We start from the raw sequence: 26720 nt of genomic DNA, 5'->3' as shown, positions 1-26720 counted from the left end.
ATGTGGGCTCTGTACCGAGGATGTCGTTGTGGCTTGTGCAGCCCTTTGAGACACTTGTGATTTAGGGCTATATAAATAAACATTGATTGATTGATTGATTAATAAACTCAGTGAAGCACAAACTCAGGTTTCTCACTAAAATGTCTGTCAAAAAGAACTGTGAAAAGAAATGCAACAATGCAATATTCAGTGTTGACAGCTCAATTTTTTGTGGACATGTTCCATAAATATTGATGTTAAAGATTTCTTTTTTTGTGAAGAAATGTTTAGAATTAAATTCATGAATCCAGATGGATCTCTATTACAATCCCCAAAGAGGGCACTTTAAGTTGATGATTATTATGTGTAGAAATCTTTATTTATAATTGAATCACTTGTTTATTTTTTCAGTTTTTAGTTATTTTTATATCTTTTTTTTCTCCAAATAGTTCAAGAAAGACCACTACAAATGAGCAATATTTTGCACTGTTATACAATTTAATAAATCAGAAACTGATGACATAGTGCTGTATTTTACTTCTTTATCTCTTTTTTCAACCAAAAATGCTTTGCTCTGATTAGGGGCTACTTGAATTAAAAGAAATGTTCACAGGGGGTACATCACTGAAAAAAGGTTGAGAACCACTGCTTTAAGGTCTTTACTTTTTTTTTTTTTTTTCCGATTGTCCTCTACTCATCTGGACGAGGTGCAGTACTCTTAATCCAGAGCAGCAGATAACCCCTGTAATCTTCTTAATACTACGAAATAGAGTCCAATCATTTCCACCACCTGAACTCTCGGCATGATGTCAAAAACCTCAACTGAGCTGTGCATTCAGGGGAATTCTGGACCCACAAGAAAAAAAATATTAGATTGGTTAGCCGGGTATCTGTTGTCACCACAATCCCGTTTTTTGGGGGGCCTTTAGAATTTTTGCAACTTTTCCCCCATACATGGCATCCCTGTGCATAGGCGCCAATCTACATTTCTGCCAGTGGGTGCTCGGGGTGTGTGTATTAGTGTTGTCCCAATACCTATATTTTGGTATCAGTACCAAAATTATTTCGATACTTTTCGGTACTTTTCTAAATAAAGGGGACCACAAAAAAATGCATTATTGGCTTTATTTTAACAAACAAATCTTACGGTACATTGAACATATGTTTTTTATTGCAATTCTGTCCTTAAATAAAATAGTGAACATACGGTATTTTCCGCATTATAAGGCGCACCGGAATATAAGGCGCACCTTCAACGAATGGCCTATTTTAAAACTTTGTTCATATATAAGGCGCACCGCATTATAAGGCCCATAGAATAGACGCTACAGTAGAGGCTGGGGTTACGTTATGCATCCCGTAGTTGCGAGACCTGTTGTGGCTCAATATTGGTCCATATATAAGGCGCACCGGATTATAAGGCGCACTGTCAGCTTTTGAGAAAATTTTAGGTTTTTAGGTGCGCCTTATAGTGCGGAAAATACGGTACAAGACAACTTGTCTTTTATTAGTAAGTAAGCAAACAAAGGTTCCTAATTTAGTCTGCTGACATATGCAGTAACATATTGTGTCATTTTCCAGTCTATTATTTTGTCAACATTATTAAGGACAAGTGGTAGAAAATTAATTATTAATCTACTTGTTCATTTACTGTTAATATCTGCTTACTTTCTGTTTTAACATGTTCTATCTACACTTCTGTTAAAATGTAATAATCACCTATTCTTCTGTTGTTTGATACTTTACATTAGTTTTTCGATGATACCACAAATTTGGGTGTCAATCCAATACCAAGTAGTCAGAGGATCATACATTGGTCATATTCAAAGTCCTCATGTGTCCAGGGACATATTTCCTGAGTGCCGATGTAATCATAGTAATATCGACTAGATACGCTATCGTGCGTGGTATCATTACAGTGGATGTTAGGTGCAGATCCACCAATGGCGTTTGTTTACATTGTAGCGTCCCGGAAGAGTTGGTGCTGCAGGGAATTCTGGGAATTTGTTCTGTAGTGTTTATGTTGTGTTGCGGTGCAAATATTCTTCCAAAATGTGTTTGTCGTTGTTGTTTAGTGTGGTTTCACTATATGGCACATGTTGATGACAGTGTTGGCATTGTTCATACTGCCACCCTTAGTGTGACATGTATGGCTGTTGAGTAAGTATGTCCTTCATTTGTTCATAGTCAAGATGATTGTGTCATTAGGTCATTATCCGGCACAATAACATCTGGGTTAGGCTTTATTAATTATAGTCTATATCAGGGGTGTCAAACTCAAATACAGAGTGGGCCAAAATTTAAAAACTGAACAAAGCCGCGGGCCAAGGTTGAACAAATTAACCTTTAACGTACTCTACGAGCTATCGTCACGTCCGCTTTTCATCCATTTTAACATCGTTCAGACCCAGTCACAAGATATGTGCGAATGCAACGCATACTTCATCAACAGCGATACAGGTTACACTGAGGGTGCCAGTATAAAAAACTTTAACACTGTTAGAAATATACGCCACACTGTGAATCCACACCAAACAAGACTGACAAACACATTTCGGGAGAACATCCGCACCGTAACACAACATAAACACAACAGAACAAATACCCAGAATCCTTTGCAGCACTAACTCTTCCGGGACGCTACCACCAAACCTCCCCCAACCCCCACACACCTTGTAGCGTCCCGGAAGAGTTAGTGCTGCAAAGGGTTCTGGTTTGGTGTGGATTCACAGTGTGGCATATATTTCTAACAGTGTTAAAGTTTTTTATTCGGCTACCCTCAGTAACCTGTATCGCTGTTGATGAAGTATGCGTTGCATTCTAATGTGTGTGCATGCAGAAGCCGCAAATGTTATGTGACTGGGCCAGCACTCGTTTGGCTGGCTGGCGTTTGGAAGACTCCTGGGAAGATCGGCGGGCCAGCTTTAGTGTTAATTTGATATCGCCTCAAGGGCCAAGTGAAATTACACGACGGGCCAAATTTGGCCCGCGGGCCAGAGTTTGACACCCATGGTCTATATGAATTGAGACTTTTACATTGTGTTAAATGGACCAAACAACAACAAGATTGATATTTCAAAAATTATTAGAAAGATTGAAAGTTGCCATCAATCCCACGTGGGTGCTCGGCATTGTCCCCGTTAGCCCGGGCCCCGAAAGCATGCACGGTATCGGCGCCTGTGACCCTGTGTCACCCTTACAGATGTCTAATTTAGATTGAAAGCAAAGTGTAGACAGAAGATAGTTCTTCTTGGCAGGGTTGTAGCCGCATCCCTGTCACTGACCTATCTGTGTTTGTGTGTTTCTGTGTGTGTGTGCAAGGGATTAGCCCACAGGCCAGAATGGTGGTCTTCCCGCGGGGCTATTTTTATGAAGATTTCTGCCCCCTGATCCTTTGGGAAAAGCGATATGAGCACACAGTCCGAGATTCAAGATGAATTTGGGCGACTGTCAATCGGCGCCGACGCTACAAAAAAGAGCATTTGCATTGTTTGAAAGTGCATCGTTGTTAAGTCACCACAGCGGCGTGGACCGGGGGGGCGAAAGGTGCAAAGTTGGGTTTTGATTGCCAATTCAAGCCAGGTACTTTTATTGTCATGCCAGCACATGCGACACATGAGATGGCACAACATTTAGTATCTGAGGTCCCAGATTTAGCCCAGTGGATATGCATGTCATTTATAGAGGATACAAATAGAGTAGGGTATACATAGCATAGGTTAATAGAAATAAATAAAAACATGTTTTTCAGACTATGAGCCGCTGCTTTCCTCCTACGCTTTGCACCCTGCGGCTTATAAAATGGCGCAGCAAATTCATTGATTTTTTCTTCGCTAACGGCCGTAATATTTTGTAATCGACAAATAGTTTTCAACACTGAAATGGTGCATTATTGTTTGTGCCACGGCGACATCTTTTGGACGAGTTTGCTCACTGCAGGCGCTGCGGGTTGAAAATGTACTTCCTGTTTCATGCCCTGAATCGGAAGTAAAACTTTCCACCGCGTTTCTGCTCGAAGGGATTCTTCATTCATCACTCCAAGCAACACACTGCAAAAAGTCAGTGTTCAAAAACAAGGGGAAAAAAATACAAAAATGAGGGGTATTTTATTTGAATTTAGCAAAATTATCTGCCAATAGAACAAGAAAATTCGGCTTGTCAAGACTTTCCAAAACAAGTACAATTAGCTAACTTCAATGAACCCAAAAATACCTTAAAATAAGTATATTCTCACTAATAACAAGTTTACTTTTCTAGAAAAATAAGAGACCTTTTTGCTCAATATGTTGAAAATATTCTTAAATTAAGTAAATGCTAGTGCCATTATCTTATAATAATGATATGCGCTCGGCATCATGATTTTTTTTTTCTTTCATGCTTGAAGTAAGAAATTATTACTTTAAAAAAGTAGTTTTATACTTGTGAGTGTTGATGACACAGCTTTGCATCAGTTGATATTCTAGTTTCAAGCATGTTTTACTCAATATAGGTCATCAAATCTCAGCAACAAGCTGTAATATCTTACTGAGATCATTTAGGACCAAAACCCTTAAAACAAGTAAAACACTCTAACATAAAATCTGCTTACTGAGAAGAATTATCTTATCAGGCAGAAAATAAGCAAATATCAGATCATTTAGGACCAAAACCCTTAAAACAAGTAAAACACTCTAACATAAAATCTGCTTACTGAGAAGAATTATCTTATCAGGCAGAAAATAAGCAAATATCACCCTTATTTGAGGTATTCAATCTTACTTAGATTTCAGTTTTTGCAGTGCAATTGTGAGTTTTACAATATAACTAAAACAATTCATACATACTTAAACCGTCCCATGTGGGATGTCTGTAGGAGTGTTTTCATGCATATTTGTACGTGCTGTCATAATGTAACCAAGCTAGCCTTGTTAGCCTTAGCGAATATGCTAACACATTTACAAGTGTCTGTGTTAGTATTATTACCTTGCAATGGTATTCCTTTTGTATTGTTTCAGTTTCACAAATTCCTCAGTAAATTCACCAAAACGTCACCGTGGAGTTATTGAGTCTGTTTAGGTAATTGGAGAGTTAGCATCCGCAGCGAGTGGGTCCATGACCCTGACTTCTGTTTTCAGCCGTTTTACTGCCGTGTTACAGACACCAATTTGAAATAATCAAAGTATATAAATAAACATTTACAAAACCTTATACAGTCGCGATCAAAAGTTTACATACACTTGTAAAGAACATAATGTCATGACTGTCTTGAGTTTCCAATAATTTATACAATGCTTATTTTTTGTGATAGAGTGATTGGAGGCGATTGGCCACAATACCCAGTAATGTTTGGAGGACAAAAGGTGAGGTCTTTAATCCCAGAAACACCATTACTACCATCAAGCAGGGTGGTGGTAGTATTATGCTTTGGCCCTGTTTTACTACCAATGGAACTGGTGCTTTACAGAGAGTAAATGGGACAATGAAAAAGGAGGATTACCTTCAAATTCTTCAGGACAACCTAAATTCATCAGCCAAGAGGTTGGGTCTTGGGCGCAGTTGGGTATTCCAACAGGACAATGACCCCAAACACACGTCAAAAGTGGTAAAGAAATGGCTAATGGATGCAACCAGCCACTTCTACATACAGCTATGAATAAAATGTAAAAGAAACATATACACTGTGGTGGCCTCTGCGGTGTTCCACGCCATCGTCTGCTAGGATGGAGGAAGCATCGCCAGAGACAGGAGCAGACCCAACAAAGCAACCGAGAGCCGACGCCACTCTCGGCCGCCCACCAACTGTCGTCCAGTGTCCAGTCCGCATGGATGAGCGAGGATGCGTCTAAGGAGACTGAGGTGTCCGATACCTGCTCATTGAAGCCTGTCCGTCCCGGCGCTCGGTGCTAGCTCAATATATAACAAATCCCAATTAGACAAACTTTATTGATCCACAAGGGAAATTGTTCAACACAGTAGCTCAGTTACCAAGGATTGAAAGGGTAAGAAGAATGGAAAGGATAATGCAGGTACAACGTAGACTAAAGATGTACCATAGTAGCAATCTACAATATAACATATATGTAATATTTACATATTATTTATACGGTATATAATATATACTGATATATCAATCAATCAATCAATCAATCAATCAATGTTTACTTATATAGCCCTAAATCACGAGTGTCTCAAAGGGCTGCACAAGCCACAACGACATCCTCGGCTCAGATCACAAATCAGGGCAAGGAAAAACTCAACCCAATGGGACAATGAGAAACCTTGGAGGGGACCGCAGATGTGGGGGACCCCCCCCCCCCCCCCCCCCCCCCCAATGGACGTCGAGTGGATCTAGCATAATATTGTGAGAGTCCAGTCTATAGTGGATCTAACATAATAGTGAGAGTCCAGTCCATAGTGGGGCCAGCAGGAGACCATCCCGAGCGGAGACGGGTCAGCAGCGCAGAGATGTCCCCAACCGATGCACAGACGAGCGGTCCACCCCGGGTCCCGACATTGGACAGCCAGCGCTTCATCCGTGGCCACCGAACCTGTGCCCCCCCCCTCCACGAAGGAGAGGGAGGTAGAGCAGAAAAGAAACGGCAGATCAACTGGTCTAAAAGGGGGTCTATTTGATTGATTGATTGAAACTTTTATTAGTAGATTGCACAGTACAGTACATATTCCGTACAATTGACCACTAAAAGGTAACACCCGAATACGTTTTTCAACTTGTTTAAGTCGGGGTCCACGTAAATCAATTCATGGTCCGAAAAGGCTAGAGTATACAAATGAGTTTTAAGATGGGACTTAAATGCTTCTACTGAGGTAGCATCTCTAACTGTTACCGGGAGGGCATTCCATAGTACTGGAGCCCCAATAGAAAACACTCTATAGCCCGCAGACTTTTTTTGGGCTCTGGGAATCACTAATAAGCCGGAGTTCTTTAAACGCAGATTTCTTGCCAGGACATATGGTACAATACAATCAGCAAGATAGGATGGAGCTAGACCGTGTAGTATTTTATACGTAAGTAGTAAAACCTTAAAGTCACATCTTAAGTGCACAGGAAGCCAGTGCAGGTGAGCCAGTATAGGCCTAATATGATCAAACTTTCTTGTTCTTGTCAAAAGTCTAGCAGCCGCATTTTGTACCAACTGTAATCTTTTAATGCTAGACATAGGGAGACCCAAAAATAACAATGATGAGACAGCATACAGTGCAGAGGTCCAACAGCTGGCTGCATGGTGTGCTAACAACAACTTGGTTCTTAACACTAACAAAACCAAAGAACTAATTGTAGACTTCCGCAGGAAAGGGCAGAACAAACACCCTCCACTTTTAATTAATAACAATCTCGTAGAAAGGGTCAAGCATTTCAAATTCTTAGGGGTGAACATAACAGAAGATCTATGCTGGGACATTAACACTGCTTCTACAGTCGGGAAGGCCCAACAACGTCTTTTTTTTTTCAGGAAACTAAAATGCGCAAACATTCCGCAGAAATCAATGGTAAACTTTTACAACTGTGCCATCAGCAGTGTCCTCACTTACGGCTTTTTAGTGTGGTTTGCTAGCTGCACTAAAGCGAACCAACAGGCCCTCCAGCGAGTGGTTAAAGCGGCGGGGGAAATTACAAGGACGATACTCCCAGAGATGAGTGCCATGTACACAACTCGCTGCCTAAAGCGAGTACACAACATCCTGAAGGACAGATACCACCCAGCACATGGCCTCTTCAACCTGCTACCCTCTGGAAGGAGGTATAGATCGATTCGCGCCAGGACCACCAGAATGTCTCACAGTCTGTATCCCCAGGCTGTGAGACTGCTAAATGAACAGTTTGCCCCTTTGCTGCACCGGACCATCTTATTACCTCACTCTTCACCACCTCAATAATTGTGTTCTGGACATTGCATTGGTGCAACATCAACATAACACCCATCAGACATCTGACTGTTTCCACCCCCACGTCCCTCTATTCGCCATCTTTTTGACAATGCTAAACTGTAGACTATGGTCAACCTGCACTTCAATGCAGTTTCTATGCCGCTGGACAAAGCTCAAACAAAATCTCGTTGACATGTATGACTTAAGTGTTATTATGACAATGACAATACAGGAATTGATTGATTGATTGATTGATTGAAATAATATGTTTCAGTAATCGAGACGAGATGTAACAAACGCATGAATAATGATCTCAGCGTCGCTAGTGGACAAAATGGAACGAATGTTGGCGATATTACGGAGATAAAAGAAGGCCGTTTTAGTAACACTCTTAATGTGTGACTCAAACCAGAGAGTTGGGTCGAAGATAATACCCAGATTCTTTACCGAGTTGCCTTGTGTAATTGTTTGGTTGTCAAATGTTAAGGTGGTATTAATAAATAGATGTCGGTGTCTAGCAGGACCGGTAATCAGCATTTCCGTTTTCTTGCCATTGAGTTGCAAGAAGTTAGCGGACATCCATTGTTTAATTTCATTCACACGCCTTCATCTGACTACAATCCGGCGTGTTGGTCAGCTTTAGGGGCATGTAGTGTTGGGTGTCATGAGCATAAGAGTGAAAGCTAACACCGTATTTGCGTATGATGTCACCTAGCGGCAGCATGTAAATACTAAAGAGTGCAGGGCCAAGAACCGAGCCCTGGGGAACTCCCCACGTTACCTTAACATGGGGTCACATTGCTATGGGGGACGCTCTGCATGCATCCTGTCAGTAAGATAAGAGTTGAACCAAGACAAGGCTAAGTCTGACATACCAATACGTGTTTTGATACGCTCTAATACATAAATATTATTATATTATATTTTTATATAATATTTACAATATATAACAAATCCCAATTACCATGTACAATATTACAGTATATGTAACAGCTGCAGAAAAAAATAAAATAAAAAAGGGCTGCATAAAATAGAGAGAAAAAGAGTAGAAACATTTAAGTCCCATCTCAAAACTCATTTGTATACTCTAGCCTTTGAATAGCCCCCCTTTTTTAGACCAGTTGATCTGCCGTTTCTTTTCTTTTCTCCTCTGCTCCCCCCTATCCCTTGTGGAGGGGGAAGACACACAGATCCGGTGGCCATGGATGGGGTGCTGGCTGTCCGGGGTCGGGACCCGGGGTGGACCGCTCGCCTGTATATCGGTTGGGAACATCTCTGCGCTGCTGACCCGTCTCCGCTCGGGATGGTTTCCTGCTGACCCCACTGTGGACTGGACTCTTACTGTTATGCTGGATCCACTATGGACTGGACTCTCACAATATTATGTTAGACCCACTCGACATCCATTGCATTCGGTCTCCCTAGAGGGGGGGGGGGGGTTACCCACATATGCGGTCCTCTCCAAGGTTTCTCATAGTCATTCACATCGACGTCCCACTGGGGTGAGTTTTTCCTTGCCCTTATGTGGGCTATACCGAGGATGTCGTTGTGGCTTGTGCAGCCCTTTGAGACACTTGTGATTTAGGGCTATATAAATAAACATTGATTGATTGATTGAGTAATAATGCTAGATTCATAATTCCTTGGTCAGTCTTGATCATTCATCCCATAATTGGGCCAGGCAAGCCATTTTTTTTTTTGAGAAGACCTAAACAAAACAAAGTCCGTAAAGGCAGGAAGGCAATCAGCGCTTTTTAGATGACAATAAAACAAACAGAGATGGTCCGCCAGGCCCTCACTCAGGCCCAACATCCTCCGACCTAACAAATGTCCAATAAATAGCCTATGGGAACTCCTTACTGTCCCAGTACTTTTGTCCAAGTGCATTTCTAATTGTGTCTGGGCACGCCTGGGATGGAGCGATTAAGGCGGCTGAAAAGGCTTAGCGATGTGTGCTCCGTCAGCTCCCTTAAAAGGTGCAGAATGATGCGGTGGAGCATGTCCGCCCCTCCCTGGAGATTACAGCTAATAAGGGCGGCAGTATTTATAGAAGAAACCCCACTTGCCTAGTGGATACCCCCTAATCCATGCTTCACCCGTTTCCACCCCCACTCGCCTGGATCCGGACCGTCTCCTAGCTCATCCTCATTCTTGCTGCATATCAACTCAGTGTTGGAGGCTTTTTTTTTTTCTTTCCCCCCCATTTCATCCTTTCTTGCTTTTTAGAGTAACTACAGCAAAAATACCCTAACAGCAAAATGTCCACAAGAGAGCGCTTCGACTGCCATTATTGCAAAGACTCCCTGCTGGGGAAGAAGTACATCATGAAGGAGGACACCCAGTACTGCACAAAGTGCTACGAGAATCTTTTTGCAAACTGCTGCCAGAGCTGCACCCTTCCCATTGGCTGCAACTGTAAGGTAAGCGAAGCCCACAGCACGGTGTGTTCACAATGCAAGGTATACAACGTTACATTGTTAAAACAAAGCAAACAAATAGTAGGAACGGAAAGAGCGCATAATACAACTGTGTCCAAAGTGCGGCCCGGGGGCCATTTCCGGCCCGCAGCGAATTTTTTTAATGGCCCCCTGGCACATTCTCTAAATACTAAAACAAAACAAACATAAAAAAGATGAAATGTAAGGAGAAATAGTTGCAATGTTGACTCTAATACCCCCAAACTGCCAAACAGACGGTTATTTTTCATTTAAAACGGTCATGGCTCAAAAAATAATAATGAATCAAAATCAATGTCGCTATTAATTATTGACCTATTGAAGGCTGCAATTACGTCACACCAAATATTCGCTGTTGAAATATGTTTTGGGGAATATATCGCATATTTTTGGTACTGAAAAATTAAATTAAATACGCTCATTGACTGATAATGAATTTGCACACTTTTAGCCTACAAATCAAACATTAAAAAAACAATCTGTGTTGATTTTGTTTTTAATAAATTAAAATGAAGACGTCAGGATTAACGGCCACAATGACCATGTTTTCTAGTGCATGATACTGATAAAAAGCACATATATATATATATATATATATATATATATATATATATATATATATATATATATATATATATATATATATATACATATGTATATATATATATATATATATACACATATATATATATATATATACATATGTATATATATATATATATATACATATGTATATATATATATATATATATACATATGTATATATATACGTACATACATATGTGTATATATATACATACATATGTATATATACATATATGTATGTATATATATGTATATATACATATATGTATGTATATATATGTATATATACATATATGTATGTATATATATGTATGTATATATACATATATGTATGTATATATGTATCTATACATATGTGTATATGTATGTATATATACATATATGTATATATGTATATATATATGTATATATATACATATTTGTACATATATATGTATGTATAAATATATATATGTATCTATATATGTATATATGTATGTATATATAAATATAAATACATATATAGATACATACATATATATATACATATACACATACATACACATATATATATACATATATGTATATACACATACATATATATGTATGTATATATATATGTATGTATCTATATATGTATACATATGGATACATATATATATACATATATAGATACATACATATATATACATATACACATACATACACATATATACATACATATACACATACATACACATATACACATACATACACATAGATATATACATACATACATATGTATATATGTATGCATATATATACATATATATATATATACATATATGTATATATGTATGTATATATATAGACATATATGTATAAATGTATGTATATATATATGTATATATACATATATGTATATATACATACATGTACATATATATGTATGTATGTATATATATGTATGTATCTATATATGTATATATATGTATATACATATGTATATATGTATATATTTAGATACATATATATATATATACATATATACATACATATATATAATATACACATATATACACACATATATTTACATATATATATATACACACACACACATATATATATATATATATATATGTATATATATATATATATATATATAATGGATATCTAAATATTAATATGTATACTGTCATTGGATATTAAGAGTATGTGATAATTTTACTCATCTTGTTTACTTTCATGACAACCTCCTTAGAGTTCTGTAATCAATCAGAAACATCAAGCAGCTGAAATGTGCCAAAAATGTGGAGAGAGTGTTTTGCATGTTTCCCATCCCATCATGCATTGCTGGGGATTTAAATGGGTGTCATTTTGAATTCATAATATCCACAAAGTTCAGTGAGCGGGTTGCGTAATGTGTGACCGTGTGCGCTGACTTTCTGCGTTTGTTTATGCTGCCCTGTTCACACTTCAAAGTGCAATTCATGGCCATCAGCCTAAATGACTTACAATGTCCACAGGATAGTGTATGTAACATTACGAGCCAGATTCCTAATTAAACTTGTGGCCAACTGAACACGCCGGCGGATCGCACTCGACACGCGAGCCGTGGCTTGAACGACCCTGGTCCACATCCAATGTGACTTGTGTCCAGGACCTGTCCTATAAGGATCGCCACTGGCATGAAGAGTGCTTCAAGTGTGCCAAGTGCAGCCGCTCCCTGGTGGAAAAAGCCTTTGCCGCCAAGGACGAGCTGATGCTATGCACCGAGTGCTACTCCAACGACTACTCTTCCAAGTGCACCACCTGCAAGAAGACCATCATGCCAGGTACATTACCCACGTCCTACACTATTTCACTACCAAACAAAAATGTTCCCTACTCCCCCTTGGTAGTTTTTTTTTTTTCCAGAGGCTTAAAGTTGATATTATGCTATCACATGACTGGTGTACAACAGCAATATAATACTCCACCGCTATGCACTAAATCCCCCCCCTCCCCTTCTAAGATAAACACTAATGTTAGTCCTGGCGTTAGAGATAGCTCGGGGACTATTTTGAGCCGTCCATAAAGGTACGGTAGCGCATACTGGCTGAGTGAGCTGCTATCCTGTGCTCGTGCCAGGTTCTCGTAAAATGGAATACAAGGGCAAAAGCTGGCATGAGACGTGCTTCCTGTGCAACCGCTGCCAGCAGCCTATTGGAACCAAGTCCTTCATCCCCAAAGACGAGGGCTATTTCTGCGTGGGATGCTTCGAGAAACAGTTCGCCTACCAGTGCTGCGCTTGTAAGAAGGTAAGCTCACCGCTCAGAAGCTTCGCTTTAGGCGAGCAGGAACTCACACTGTAAAAAGTGAAATCTAAGTAAGATGAAATATCTCAAATAAGGGTGATATTTGCTTATTTTCTGTCTGATAAGATAATTCTTCTCACTAAGCAGATTTTATGTTAGAGTGTTTTACTTGTTTTAAGTGTCCTAAATGATCTCAGTAAGATATTACAGCTTGTTGCTGAGATTTGATGACCTATATTGAGTAAAACATGCTTGAAACTAGAATGTCAACTGTTGCAAAGCTGTGTCATCAACACTCACAAGTAGAGTCGGGCCCAGCGAAGCCGGCGGCGTTTCTGGGTGTTGTTGATAAATGGCTTTCGCTTTGCATAGTAGAGTTTTAACTTGCACTTACAGATGTAGCGACAAACTGTAGTTACTGACAGAGGTTTTCTGAAGTGTTCCTGAGCCCATGTGGTGATATCCTTTACACACCGATGTCGCTTTTTGATGCAGTACCGCCTGAGGGATCGAAGGTCATGGGCCTTGCTGCTTACGTGCAGTGATTTCTCCAGATTCTCCGAACCTTTTGATGATATTACAGACCGTAGATGGTGAAAATCCCTAAATTCCTTGCAATAGCTCGTTGAGAAATGTTGTTCTTAAACTATTCGACAATTTACTTACCGTATTTTCCGCACTATAAGGCGCACCGGATTATTAGCCGCACCTTCAATGAATGGCATATTTCAAAACTTTGTCCACCTATAAGCCGCCCCGGACTATAAGCCGCGCCTACGCTGCGCTAAAGGGAATGTCAAAAAAACAGTCAGATAGGTCAGTCAAACTTTAATAATATATTAAAAACCAGCGTTCTAACAACTCTGTCCCAAAATGTACGCAAATGTGCAATCACAAACATAGTAAAATTCAAAATAGTGCAGAGCAATAGCAACATAATGTTGCTCGAACGTTAATGTCACAACACACAAAATAAACATAGCGCTCACCTTCTGAAGTTATTCTTCATTCGTAAATCCTTCGAATTCTTCGTCTTCGGTGTCCGAATTGAAAAGTTGGGCAAATGTGGGATCCAAAATGGCCGGTTCCGTCTCGTCGAAGTCATCGGAGTCAGTGTCGCTGTTGTTGTCCAGTAGTTCTGTGAATCCTGCCTTCCGGAAAGCTCGGACCACAGTTGTGACCGAAATATCTGCCCAGGCATTTACGATCCACTGGCAAATGTTGGCGTATGTCGTCCGGCGCTGTCTGCCTGTCTTAGTGAAGGTGTGTTCGCCTTCGGTCATCCATTGTTCCCACGCCGTTCGCAGTCGTGATTTGAATGCCCTGTTGACACCAATATCCAGCGGTTGGAGTTCTTTGGTTAATCCACCCGGAATGACGGCGAGTGTTGTATTTGTGTGCTTCACTTGTTTTTTGACACCATCTGTGATGTGGGCGCGCATGGAGTCGTATATCAACATGGACGGAGCTGTGTGAAAAAAGCCACCCGGCCTCTTCGCGTAAACTTCCCTTAACCACTCGCTCATCTTTTCTTCATCCATCCATCCCTTCGAGTTAGCTTTTATGATGACGCCGGCTGGAAAGGTCTCTTTTGGCAAGGTCTTCCTTTTGAATATCACCATGGGTGGAAGTTTCAGGCCATTAGCATGGCAAGCTAGAACCACAGTGAAGGACGACTTCTCATTCCCTGTGGTGCGAATATTCACCGTACGTGCTCCCGTTGTATCCACAGTATCCACAGTGCGGTTCACAGGAATATCAGTTGCTGTGAAATAGTAATCCGTGTGAGGATGGAGAGATTGCGTCTTTTCATGAACCGGATCCTTGTCGCTTAGTAGGAGCCATTTTGTGGTCTTTACAGATGTAAACACACAAAGGAAATGAAACGTACGGTAATATCCGCGCGCTTTTTCTTCTTCTACGCGGGCGGGTGGTTGCTTACAGTAGAAGAAGAAGCGCTTCCTGTTCTATGGGGGCGGGTGCTTACCTTGGCGGTTGCTTGCGTAGAAGAAGAAGCGCTTCCTGTTCTACCGGGAAAAAAGATGGCGGCTGTTTACCGTAGTTACGAGACCGAAACTTTATGAAAATGAATCTTAATATTTATCCATATATAAAGCGCACCGGGTTAAAAGCCGCACTGTCAGCTTTTGAGTAAATTTGTGGTTTTTAGGTGCGGCTAATGGTGCGGAAAATACGGTACGCATTTTTTCACAAAGTGGTGACCCTCGCCCCATCCTTGTTTGTGAATGACTGAGCATTTCATGAAAGCTTATTTTATACCCAATCATGGCACCCACCTGTTCCCATCACCTATGGGATGTTCCAAATAAGTGTTTGATGAGCATTCCTCAACTTTCTCAGTCTTTTTTGCCACTTGTGCCAGCTTTTTTGAAACATGTTGCAGGCATCAAGTTCCAAATGAGCTAATATTTGCAAAAAATAACACCGTTTACCAGTTCGAACATTATGTATCTTGTCTTTGCAGTCTATTCATTGTATTCTGTTTTTATTTACAATTTATACAATGTGCCAACTTCACTGGTTTTGGGGTTTGTATAGGAAGAAAATATTATATAATGAGTTGCACTTATATTAATGGATAATGTAATACATTTGAGCCAGATGTTGACTTTATTCAGTTTGTCATTCATTGTTGTCTGTAAATATTCCATCTTTTTATGAGAAAAGAACAGATTTGTGTCAACGAATATGATTTTATCCAAAATATCAGATGAATCAGTCAGGTCATTTATATAAGTAATAAGGACCCATTATTGAACCCTTTGGTACTCCACATTTGACAGTGTTATGTTGAGGTTTCCTGCTGTTAATTGGCACATATTGCTCTCTCTCAGATAGATAGCTTCTGAACCAACAAAGGGTAACACCTCTGACACCATAATAAGCATTAGTTTGCCCAACAAAATGTCAAAGTTAATGGTATCGAAGGCTTTTGACAAGTCAAGTAAGTAAGTAAGTAAGTAAGTAAATGTTATTTATAAAGCGCTTTTCACAGATAAAACACAAAGCACAGTACAAAACGTAGGTGAATTAAAACAACAATTCAACTAAAACAACAGGGGCAACATCATAAAAAGGATACAAAGTGGATTAAGAATGATAGTTGAAAGGTGCATTAACTCAAAGCTTTACTAAAAAGAGAAGTTTTCAAATGTTTCTTAAAGGTTTCAACACAGTGGAGATCCCGGAGGGCCTGGTGCAAATTGTTCCAGAGTCTGGGAGCTATAGCCTGGAATGCCAGGTCTCCACTAGGTTTTAAAACGAGTTTTGGGGATCTTTAGAAGACCCTGGCTGCTCCCCTGAAGAGTAGGGGCATAGCAAGTCAGTGATGTATTGAGGGGCCCCACCATGCAACGCACGGAATGTCAGGACTAAAATTTTAAACTCAATGCATAATTTAACTGGAAGCCAATGAAGACTGGATCAAACGGAGGTAATATGGGCTGTTCTGGGTGCACCGGTCAAAAGTCTGGCAGCCGCATTTTGTACAGTCTGAAGTCTCTTTAGCGTTGACTTGTTGAAAAGGGTGAAACGAGAATTGCAATAGTCAATACGAGAGACAAAATTATCCAATTTTGACAACAAATTTCTCACTTTAGAAATATTTTCTGAGATGATAAAAACAGTCAAGTCAAGTCAAGGAAGACACCAACTCCACACTTGCCTTTGTCAATAGCATCATAAACCTTTTCGATGAGATCTAAAATAGTTGTGTTGTGCTGTTTTCTAAAACCATACTGACATAGAGTTAGAAAATGCATTTTATTCATGAAACCACTTAACCTATCTTATACGACCCGCTCAAATACTTTGGAAAAAGTGGGTAGTACTGATATGGGTCGATAATTTTGCATATTATTTTTATCCCCGGCTTTAAACATCGGGATGATTTTTGCAGCCTTGATTATTTTAGGTACTATTTCATAAAACCTAGTCGAGGTGATCTACCCTATAAAATGTATGTACTTTTGTATATACATTTTTTTTTTTGTTAACACATTATAGGTTTGATTGTTTGATTGATTGATTGAGAAGTTTATTGACATCTTAAATAATTTAATCCATGTAATGCTTTAAAAAGGCAAATGGATGGCACAAAAAGCCAAAAGGCTTGTTTCCATTGTGGTCCATTAAATATACATCACATTTGATACATTCAATAATAAAAGATATATAACCTGTAACATGTATATAAAAAAATGACGTTAAAGAAAATGTTAAATGCTTATAGACACCCTAAGTTGGTGTATTATATTCTGTTGACTTGCATTGATTGTTATCAGACAGGATGTACAGTAGTGTTGATACAGTAGGGGAGGGATTCATATGGCCCCATTCCTGGTTGGATCTCGCGTGAAATGAAGAGGGGGGGGGGGTTAATCATTTTACAATGCAGTCTGTTGAAAATGATGGAAAGTGCCACTCAACATACAGGGTTTTTACATATATCAGCAAATCTAATTTACCGTTATGCCTTTAATGCCATTTTTAATGCCAATTTTAAAAAAATTGTACGCCCATGTCCTGCCACAAATGGTTATTATATATACTCAAAACTCACAATTGTCTCCATACACACAACTGTATGCATTTGACAATGATAATCTTGAATAGTTGTTATTAGATATTGAATTTATCGGCCGATATATGCGTTAAAATGTAATAGCGGAAATTATCGGTATCGTTTTTTTTTATTATCAGTATCGTTTTTATTTATTTTTATTTTTATTTTTTTTTAAATTAAATCAACATGAAAAACACAAGATACACTTACAATTAGTGCACCAACCCAAAAAACCTCCCTTCCCCCATTATATATATCAATACAGTCTGCAAGGGATACAGTCCGTAAGCACACATGATTGTGCGTGCTGCTGGTCCACTAATAGTACTAACCTTTAACAGTTAATTTGACAAATTTTCATTAATTACTAGTTTCTATGTAACTGTTTTGATATTGTTTTACTTTCTTTTTTATTCAAGAAAATGTTTTTAATTTATTTATCTTATTTTTATTTTTATTTTTTTTAAAGTCTTCACCATACCTGGTTGTCCAAATTAGGCATAATAATGTGTTAATTCCACGACTGCATATATCGGTTGATATCGGTATTGGTAATTAAAGAGTTGGACAATATCCGAATATCGGATATCGGCAAAAAGCCATTATCGGACATCCCTAGTTGTTATTATCTAGTGAATTAGAATTGGCTCATCTGTTTCCATCCATCCATCCATCCATCCATCCATCTTCTTCCGCTTATCCGAGGTCGGGTCGCGGGGGCAGCAGCCTAAGCAGGGAAGCCCAGACTTCCCTCTCCCCAGCCACTTCCTCCAGCTCCTCCCGGGGGATCCCGAGGCGTTCCCAGGCCAGCCGGGAGACATAGTCTTCCCAACGTGTCCTGGGTCTTCCTCGTGGCCTCCTACCGGTCGGACATGCCCTAAACACCTCCTTAGGGAGGCGCTCGGGTGGCATCCTGACCAGATGCCCGAACCACCTCATCTGGCTCCTCTCAATGTGGAGGAGCAGCGGCTTTACTTTGAGCTCCCCCCGGATGACAGAGCTTCTCACCCTATCTCTAAGGGAGAGCCCCGCCACCCGGCGGAGGAAACTCATTTCGGCCGCTTGTACCCGTGATCTTGTCCTTTCGGTCATAACCCAAAGCTCATGACCATAGGTGAGGATGGGAACGTAGATCGACCGGTAAATTGAGAGCTTTGCCTTCCGGCTCAGCTCCTTCTTCACCACAACGGATCGATACAGCGTCCGCATTACTGAAGACGCCGCACCGATCCGCCTGTCGATCTCACGATCCACTCTTCCCTCACTCGTGAACAAGACTCATCTGTTTCATCTGAGTATAATGTATTTTTATGTATTCATTTTTCTGCAGTAGTAGCAGCAGCTGACAGTTGTGGTGGCGACAGCAGAAGTAGCTTTGGAGGCCACGCCACAGAAATTTGGCACCTGTCACTGCTGCCTGCCTTCTATCGGCGACTTGGGATTAGCCAATAGCAGGTGTGGTTTCACCGCATTGATGCCCATTGAGCAAAGTTTGGAGGCCTTTTTGCAAACCAGTAATTATAGTCGGCAAAGGATGTGTTGTTGTTAAAGTTAAAGTTAAAGTACCAATGATTGTCACACACACACTAGGTGTGGTGAAATTATTCACTGCATTTGACCCATCACCCTTGATCACCCCCTGGGAGGTGAGGGGAGCAGTGGGCAGCAGTGGTGGCCGTGTCCGGGAATCATTTTTGGTGATTTAACCCCCAATTCCAACCCTTGATGCTGAGTGCCAAGCAGGGAGGTAATGGCTCCCATGGTTGTTGAGAGTCGGTGCTGTCTAGAGCTCAGCAGAGTAATCGTGTAATACTCTTCCATATCAGTAGGTGGCAGCCGGTAGCTAATTGCTTTGTAGATGTCGGAAACAGCGGGAGGCTAATGCTTAAACCAAAAATAAACAAAAGGCGAGTGCCCCTAAGAAAAGACATTGAAGCTTAGAGAAGGCTATGCAGAACGAAACTAAAACTGAACTGGCTACAAAGTAAACAAAAACAGAATGCTGGATGACAGCAAAGACTTACTGTGGAGCAAAGACGGCATCCACAATATACATCCGAACATGACATGACAATCAACAATGTCCCCACAAAGAAGGATAAAAACAACTGAAATATTCTTGATTGCTAAAACAAAGTAAATGCGGGAAATATCACTCAAAAGGAAGACATGAAACTGCTACAGGAAAATACCAAAAAAAGAGAAAAAGCCACCAAAATAGGAGTGCAAGACAAGAAGTAAAACACTACACACAGGAAAACAGCAAAAAAGTCCAAATAAGTCAGGGTGTGATGTGACAGGTGGTGACAGTACACCTACTTTGAGACAAGAGCAACATTGATGCATGCTTGGTTATGCTTTAAAGTCATAACCAACAATTGCGACAACGACTTTTTACTGTCAACTGAGTTTAGTTTTTTAGTGATTTCTGCTGGTGGTGTGCCTCCGCATTTTTTCAAGGCAAATAATGTGCCTTGGCTCAAAAAAGGTTGAAAAACACTCCTCTATGGAATAATAAAAGAACATCATACTAGGAATGCAAATGATGCATGTGTTCGGAAATGAATGACTGATTTAAACATTTTAGAAAAAGACATCTCATGGAATGATATAATCATTTTAATGCCCAGAAACCTCTGAGACCCTTTCCACCTCCTCTCCCATGATGTAGATGGGCTGGATGGGCTCAGTGATTTTTTTTCCTGAAATCAACAATCAGCTCTTTGGTCTTTGTGGGGTTAAGAATTAGGTTGTTTTTCCGCATATGTTGTCTGACAGTGCCTTTGACTCTTCTCTATAGGCCAGGGGTCACCAACGCGGTGCCCGCGAGCACCAGGTAGCCCGTAAGGACCAGATGAGTCGCCCGCTGGCCTGTTCTAAAAATAGCTCAAATAGCAGCACTTACCAGTGAGCTGCCTCTATTTTTTAAATTGTATTTATTTACTAGCAAGCTGGTCTCACTTTGCTCGACATTTTGAACTCTAAGAGAGACAAAACTCAAATAGAATTTGAAAATCCAAGAAAATATTTTAAAGACTTGGTCTTCACTAACTGACAAAGAAACAGATACCAGATTTGGTGTCCAGTTCAAAGTGTGACATGATTTATTTAAAAATTTGAGAGTTGACTTTTGTATTTTACATGAGTTATTATTTGTACAAACATGGTGCAACGTACGGTCTCGGTAAGGTCTATTCAGGTGTACTGGAGAGGAGGCTACGCCGGATAGTCGAACCTCGGATTCAGGAGGAACAGTGTGGTTTTCGTCCTGGTCGTGGAACTGTGGACCAGCTCTATACTCTCGGCAGGGTCCTTGAGGGTGCATGGGAGTTTGCCCAACCAGTCTACATGTTTTGTGTTTTGTGGACTTGGAGAAGGCATTCGACCGTGTCCCTCGGGAAGTCCTGTGGGGAGTGCTCAGAGAGTATGGGGTATCGGACTGTCTGATTTTGGCGGTCCGCTCCCTGTATGATCAGTGTCAGAGCTTGGTCCGCATTGCCGGCAGTAAGTCGGACACGTTTCCAGTGAGGGTTGGACTCCGCCAAGGCTGCCCTTTGTCACCGATTCTGTTCATAACTTTTATGGACAGAATTTCTAGGCGCAGTCAAGGCGTTGAGGGGATCTGGTTTGGTGGCTGCAGGATTAGGTCTCTGCTTTTTGCAGATGATGTGGTCCTGATGGCTTCATCTGGCCAGGATCTTCAGCTCTCGCTGGATCGGTTCGCAGCCGAGTGTGAAGCGACTGGGATGAGAATCAGCACCTCCAAGTCCGAGTCCATGGTTCTCTCCCGGAAAAGGGTGGAGTGCCATCTCCGGGTTGGGGAGGAGATCTTGCCCCAAGTGGAGGAGTTCAAGTACCTCGGAGTCTTGTTCACGAGTGAGGGAAGAGTGGATCGTGAGATCGACAGGCGGATCGGTGCGGCGTCTTCAGTAATGCGGACTCTGTATCGATCCGTTGTGGTGAAGAAGGAGCTGAGTCGGAAGGCAAAGCTCTCAATTTACCGGTCGATCTACGTTCCCATCCTCACCTATGGTCATGAGCTTTGGGTTATGACCGAAAGGACAAGATCACGGGTACAAGCGGCCGAAATGAGTTTCCTCCGCCGGGTGGCGGGGCTCTCCCTTAGAGATAGGGTGAGAAGCTCTGCCATCCGGGGGGAGCTCAAAGTAAAGCCGCTGCTTCTCCACATCGAGAGGAGCCAGATGAGGTGGTTCGGGCATCTGGTCAGGATGCCACCCGATCGCCTCCCTAGGGAGGTGTTTAGGGCACGTCCGACCGGTAGGAGGCCACGGGGAAGACCCAGGACACGTTGGGAAGACTATGTCTCCCGGCTGGCCTGGGAACGCCTCGGGATCCCCCGGGAGGAGCTGGAGGAAGTGGCTGGGGAGAGGGAAGTCTGGGCTTCCCTGCTTAGGCTGCTGCCCCCGCGACCCGACCTCGGATAAGCGGAAGAAGATGGATGGATGGATGGATGGATGGGTGCAACGTAATTCATGATTTGTTAAAAAATGTTAGTGGCTAGCTATTTAAAATGGGATATTGTGATTTCACAAGACTGTCTTTGAACATGTTCAATTTGAAAAATGTGTACTTAGAGAAAATATAAAAATAAAGTGTTGCATATTGATATTTATCTGTTTCTATCAGTGACATGGAAAGAAAAAACATGTAAAAAGAAAAAAAAAAATTAAATTGTTATATGTATCCAGTGATTATACTATAAAGTTATTTTCCATTTAACTTCACCAGTTTTAGATTATTTTTATTCAAAATCGCTGAATTTTCACATTTGCCGTTCAAATACTCAGAAGAGACGGTGCGGTGATCAGCAGCCAGTTGAGGCAGGTCACTGCGTTGTGCCTCACCATAGATTCCGGACTGGGCTAACTGCTGGCCCGCTGTACAGTGAGACCGTATTGCTATATGAATTATATTATACATTTCCATAATTTAGTTAGCTGAGGTATATAATGTACAGTGTATTTTGTCAACAACTGTATGTGTGTAACGTATTTCTTGTGCTGAGCGATCATAAAACGGCTGCAAAAGACGCACTGGCTGAGGCTCCAGTAATCCCGCCTCCTGCACCCCCGCCGTAGAATTGTTATATCAACTAAAGCCTACACTTAAACTTTCCACGTGCAAGATTGAATCTATTTAAAAAAGTTATTTCATAAGAAGCCAAAAAGTGCAAAAACAATAATGTTGGTGTTGGAGGAGTTGTGAATGACTGCAGGGCCACAACATTAGGTACACCTGCAGACTGCAGGTGTATCTAATTCACAACTCCTCCAACACGAACATTATTGTTTTTGCACTTTTTGGCTTCTTATTAAATAACTTTTGTAACCTATTTTCATGGGCTTTCCTCTTTGTGATGTTAAGTTCCTGTTATGCACTGTTATACAGTATATCAAATCAAATCAACTTTATTTATGCCTTGAGCTCTTATTTTGAAGGCGCTAAGAGCGGAAGTGATGACACGGAGTGGAGCGTAGGTTTTTGAAAGAATGTAAATAAAGTGGTCCTCGTGTAAACTGGAGCCTCCGTGTTTGTTATTTTGTAGTTTCATACAGTATAGGCGACATTTATAAACCCTCGGTTACACTTTTTTAAATAGATTCAATCTTGCACGTGGAAAGTTGAAGTGAGGGCTTTAGTTGCGGCCATGGACTTCATTTATAAGTAAAGGTAAGACCATAATAACGTTTTTTTTTTTAATTAAATGTGCTTTTTTGTGTGCTACAGTTTGTATGTGTAAAGTTAAAGTTAAGTTAAAGTACCAATGATTGTCACACACACACTAGGTGTAATGAAATTTGTCCTCTGCATTTGACCCATCCCCTTGTTCACCTCCTGGGAGGTGAGGGGAGCAGTGGGCAGCAGCGGCGCCGCGCCCGGGAATCATTTTTGGTGATTTAACCCCCAATTCCAACCCTTGATGCTGAGTGCCAAGCAGGGAAGAATGCTGGTATGAGCTTTTAAACATAACCCGTTAACTGCTGCCAATCAAATGGTGAATAAGATACTCTTTAGGGTTCATATGTTTGTAAATCTGACTGTGATGAAGTCAGTGCCTCACCAGCCATCAACCTCACCGCACGTCACTGGTTTCTATATATATTTATAGTGAGAAATCATTAAGATGATCAGTGTTTCCACAAAGATGAATATCATTAATTATTAATAATAACATAGAGTTAAAGGTAAATTGAGCAAATTGGCTATTTCTGGCAATTTATTTAATCAAATCAAATCAAATCAAGTGTGTATCAAACTGGTAGCCCCTGCGATGAGGTGGCGACTTGTCCAGGGTGTACCCCGCCTTCCGCCCGATTGTAGCTGAGATAGGCTCCAAAGCCCCCCGTGACCCTAAAATAAGTGGTAGAAAATGGATGGATGGAAACTGGTAGCCCTTCGCATTAATCAGTACCCAAGAAGTAGCTCTTGGTTTCAAAAAGGTCGGTGACCCCTGCTATAGGCAGTCTCGTCCCTTTTCCCGTTTCAATGCCCTCCCCACCTAATGGGCACCCCTGGCCTAAACAATACAATACTTTACCGTTCTTAAAACACTCCTGGGTTGAGACTTAAGTATTTGTGTATGTCGTCCACTAGGCCATTACCACCGGCGGAGTGACCTACCAGGAGAAGCCGTGGCACCGCGAGTGCTTCCTGTGTATCAGCTGCAGGAAGCAACTCTCAGGCCAGCGCTTCACCTCCAAGGACAACTACCCTTACTGCCTGGAGTGCTTCAGCGATCTCTACGCAAAGAAGTGTGTTGGCTGCACTAAGCCCATCACCAGTGAGTGCCCTATACCATTACACGTCCATCATGCAAAATACGCAGGAAGTGCATGGTTTTTTATTTCTTCTGTTTTGTTTTACTCAGGTCTGGCCGGAGCAAAGTACATCTCCTTCGAGGAGCGCCAGTGGCACAGCGAGTGTTTCACCTGCGGGCAGTGCTCCGTCACGCTAGTGGGACGAGGATTCCTCACCCAACGCGACAACATCCTGTGCACCGACTGTGGCAGGGAGAAGTGACCTATCACCCACCTTTGATATGGCAGCGCTCCAAGAAGCCAACATTTCTCAACTCAGATGCCAAACAATGCCTGAAGATTTGGTCTTTGCATGGCTAATGCCTAAACGACGATGAATGTTTGACGCTTTCTTTAATGGGTCATCTCTCTTAAACATTGGGACAGTCCTTAACTAGTTCCTTTCGATTGGTTTGACACCTTCGTTTAAGTTCCTCCCCTTTGTGCAAAACCAAAGTACTGATTCACAAAGCAGTTTCAATAAAGCAAAAAGCATATGTTGTGTTATGATGGCATTCCATTGTCCTCATCTGTTTTCTTGTGGCCACAATAACATCAGTCTTAGGCTGCGTCTACATTAGTCCATCCATCCATCCATCCATTTTCTACCGCTTATTCCCTTTGGGGTCGCGGGGGGCGCTGGAGCCTATCTCAGCTACAATCGGGCGGAAGGCCTCGCAAAAATGACTAATGATCTACTGCTAACGATGGATTCTGATGCGTCATCTATGTTGCTGCTTCTTGATCTTAGCGCTGCTTTCGATACCGTCGATCATAATATTTTATTAGAGCGTATCAAAACACGTATTGGTATGTCAGACTTAGCTTTGTCGTGGTTTAACTCTTATCTTACTGACAGGATGCAATGCGTCTCCCATAATAATGTGACCTCGGACTATGTTAAGGTAACGTGCGGAGTTCCTCAGGGTTCGGTTCTTGGCCCTGCACTCTTTAGTATTTACATGCTGCCGCTAGGCGACATCATACGCAAATACGGTGTTAGCTTTCATTGCTATGCTGATGACACCCAACTCTACATGCCCCTAAAGCTGACCAACACGCCGGATTGTAGTCAGCTGGAGGCGTGTCTTAATGAAATTAAACAATGGATGTCCGCTAACTTCTTGCAACTCAACGCCAAGAAAACGGAAATGCTGATTATCGGTCCTGCTAAACACCGACATTTATTTAATAATACCACCTTAACATTTGACAACCAAACAATTACACAAGGCGAATCAGTAAAGAATCTGGGTATTATCTTCCACCCAACTCTCTCGTTTGAATCACACATTAAGAGTGTTACTAAAACGGCCTTCTTTCATCTCCGTAATATCGCTAAAATTCGTTCTATTTTGTCCACTAGCGACGCTGAGATCATTATTCATGCGTTCGTTACGTCTCGTCTCGACTACTGTAACGTATTATTTTCGGGTCTCCCTATGTCTAGCATTAAAAAATTACAGTTGGTACAAAATGCGGCTGCTAGACTTTTGACAAGAACAAGAAAGTTTGATCATATTAGGCCTATACTGGCTCACCTGCACTGGCTTCCTGTGCACTTAAGAAGTGACTTTAAGGTTTTACTACTTACGTATAAAATACTACACGGTCTAGCTCCGTCCTATCTTGTCGATTGCATTGTACCATATGTCCCAGCAAGAAATCTGCGTTCAAAGAACTCCGGCTTATTAGTGATTCCCAGAGCCCAAAAAAAGTCTGCGGGCTATAGAGCGTTTTCTATTGGGGCTCCAGTACTATGGAATGCCCTCCCGGTAACAATTAGAGATGCTACCTCAGTAGAAGCATTTAAGTCCCATCTTAAAACTCATTTGTATACTCTAGCCTTTAAATAGCCCCCCTGTTAGACCAGTTGATCTGCCGTTTCTTTTCTTTTCTCCTCTGCTCCCCTTTTCCTTGAGGGGGGGGGGGCACAGGTCCGGTGGCCATGGATGAAGTGCTGGCTGTCCAGAGTCGGGACCCGGGGTGGACCGCTCGCCTGTGCATCGGCTGGGAACATCTCTGCGCTGCTGACCCGTCTCCGCTCGGGATGGTGTTCTGCTGGCCCCACTATGGACTGGACTCTTACTATTATGTTGGATCCACTATGGACTGGACTCTCACAATATTATGTCAGACCCACTCGACATCCATTGCTTTCGGTCTCCCCTAGAGG

General features: G+C 41.4%; 1 protein-coding gene across 1 annotated transcript; it reads left to right on the top strand.

The window, feature by feature from the left end:
• Positions 1-9875: 9875 nt before the first annotated feature.
• Positions 9876-25059, top strand: fhl5 (four and a half LIM domains 5). The gene is made up of 5 exons (XM_061968143.2): positions 9876-10265; positions 12505-12679; positions 12975-13144; positions 24342-24528; positions 24616-25059. Exons 1-5 carry the CDS (start codon positions 10104-10106, stop codon positions 24765-24767), a joined length of 846 nt encoding a protein of 281 aa, XP_061824127.1. The 5' UTR covers positions 9876-10103; the 3' UTR covers positions 24768-25059.
• The last annotated feature ends 1661 nt before the right edge of the window (positions 25060-26720 follow it).

The sequence above is a fragment of the Nerophis lumbriciformis genome, linkage group LG08 (assembly GCF_033978685.3).
Source record: "Nerophis lumbriciformis linkage group LG08, RoL_Nlum_v2.1, whole genome shotgun sequence".
NCBI lineage: Eukaryota > Metazoa > Chordata > Actinopteri > Syngnathiformes > Syngnathidae > Nerophis > Nerophis lumbriciformis.
Note: the sequence above shows the minus strand (reverse complement) of the source record. Positions and strands in the feature narration are given on the sequence as shown.

What these genes read in the sequence shown, in the direction of transcription:
- fhl5 (XM_061968143.2), top strand. Translation starts at nt 10,104, where the DNA reads ATGTCCACAAGAGAGCGCTTCGACTGCCATTATTGCAAAGACTCCCTG. An exon ending in CAAGAAGACCATCATGCCAG is followed by an intron (nt 12,680 to 12,974) that starts GTACATTACCCA and finishes TGCTCGTGCCAG; the next exon opens with GTTCTCGTAAAATGGAATAC. An exon ending in CTGCACTAAGCCCATCACCA is followed by an intron (nt 24,529 to 24,615) that starts GTGAGTGCCCTA and finishes TGTTTTACTCAG; the next exon opens with GTCTGGCCGGAGCAAAGTAC.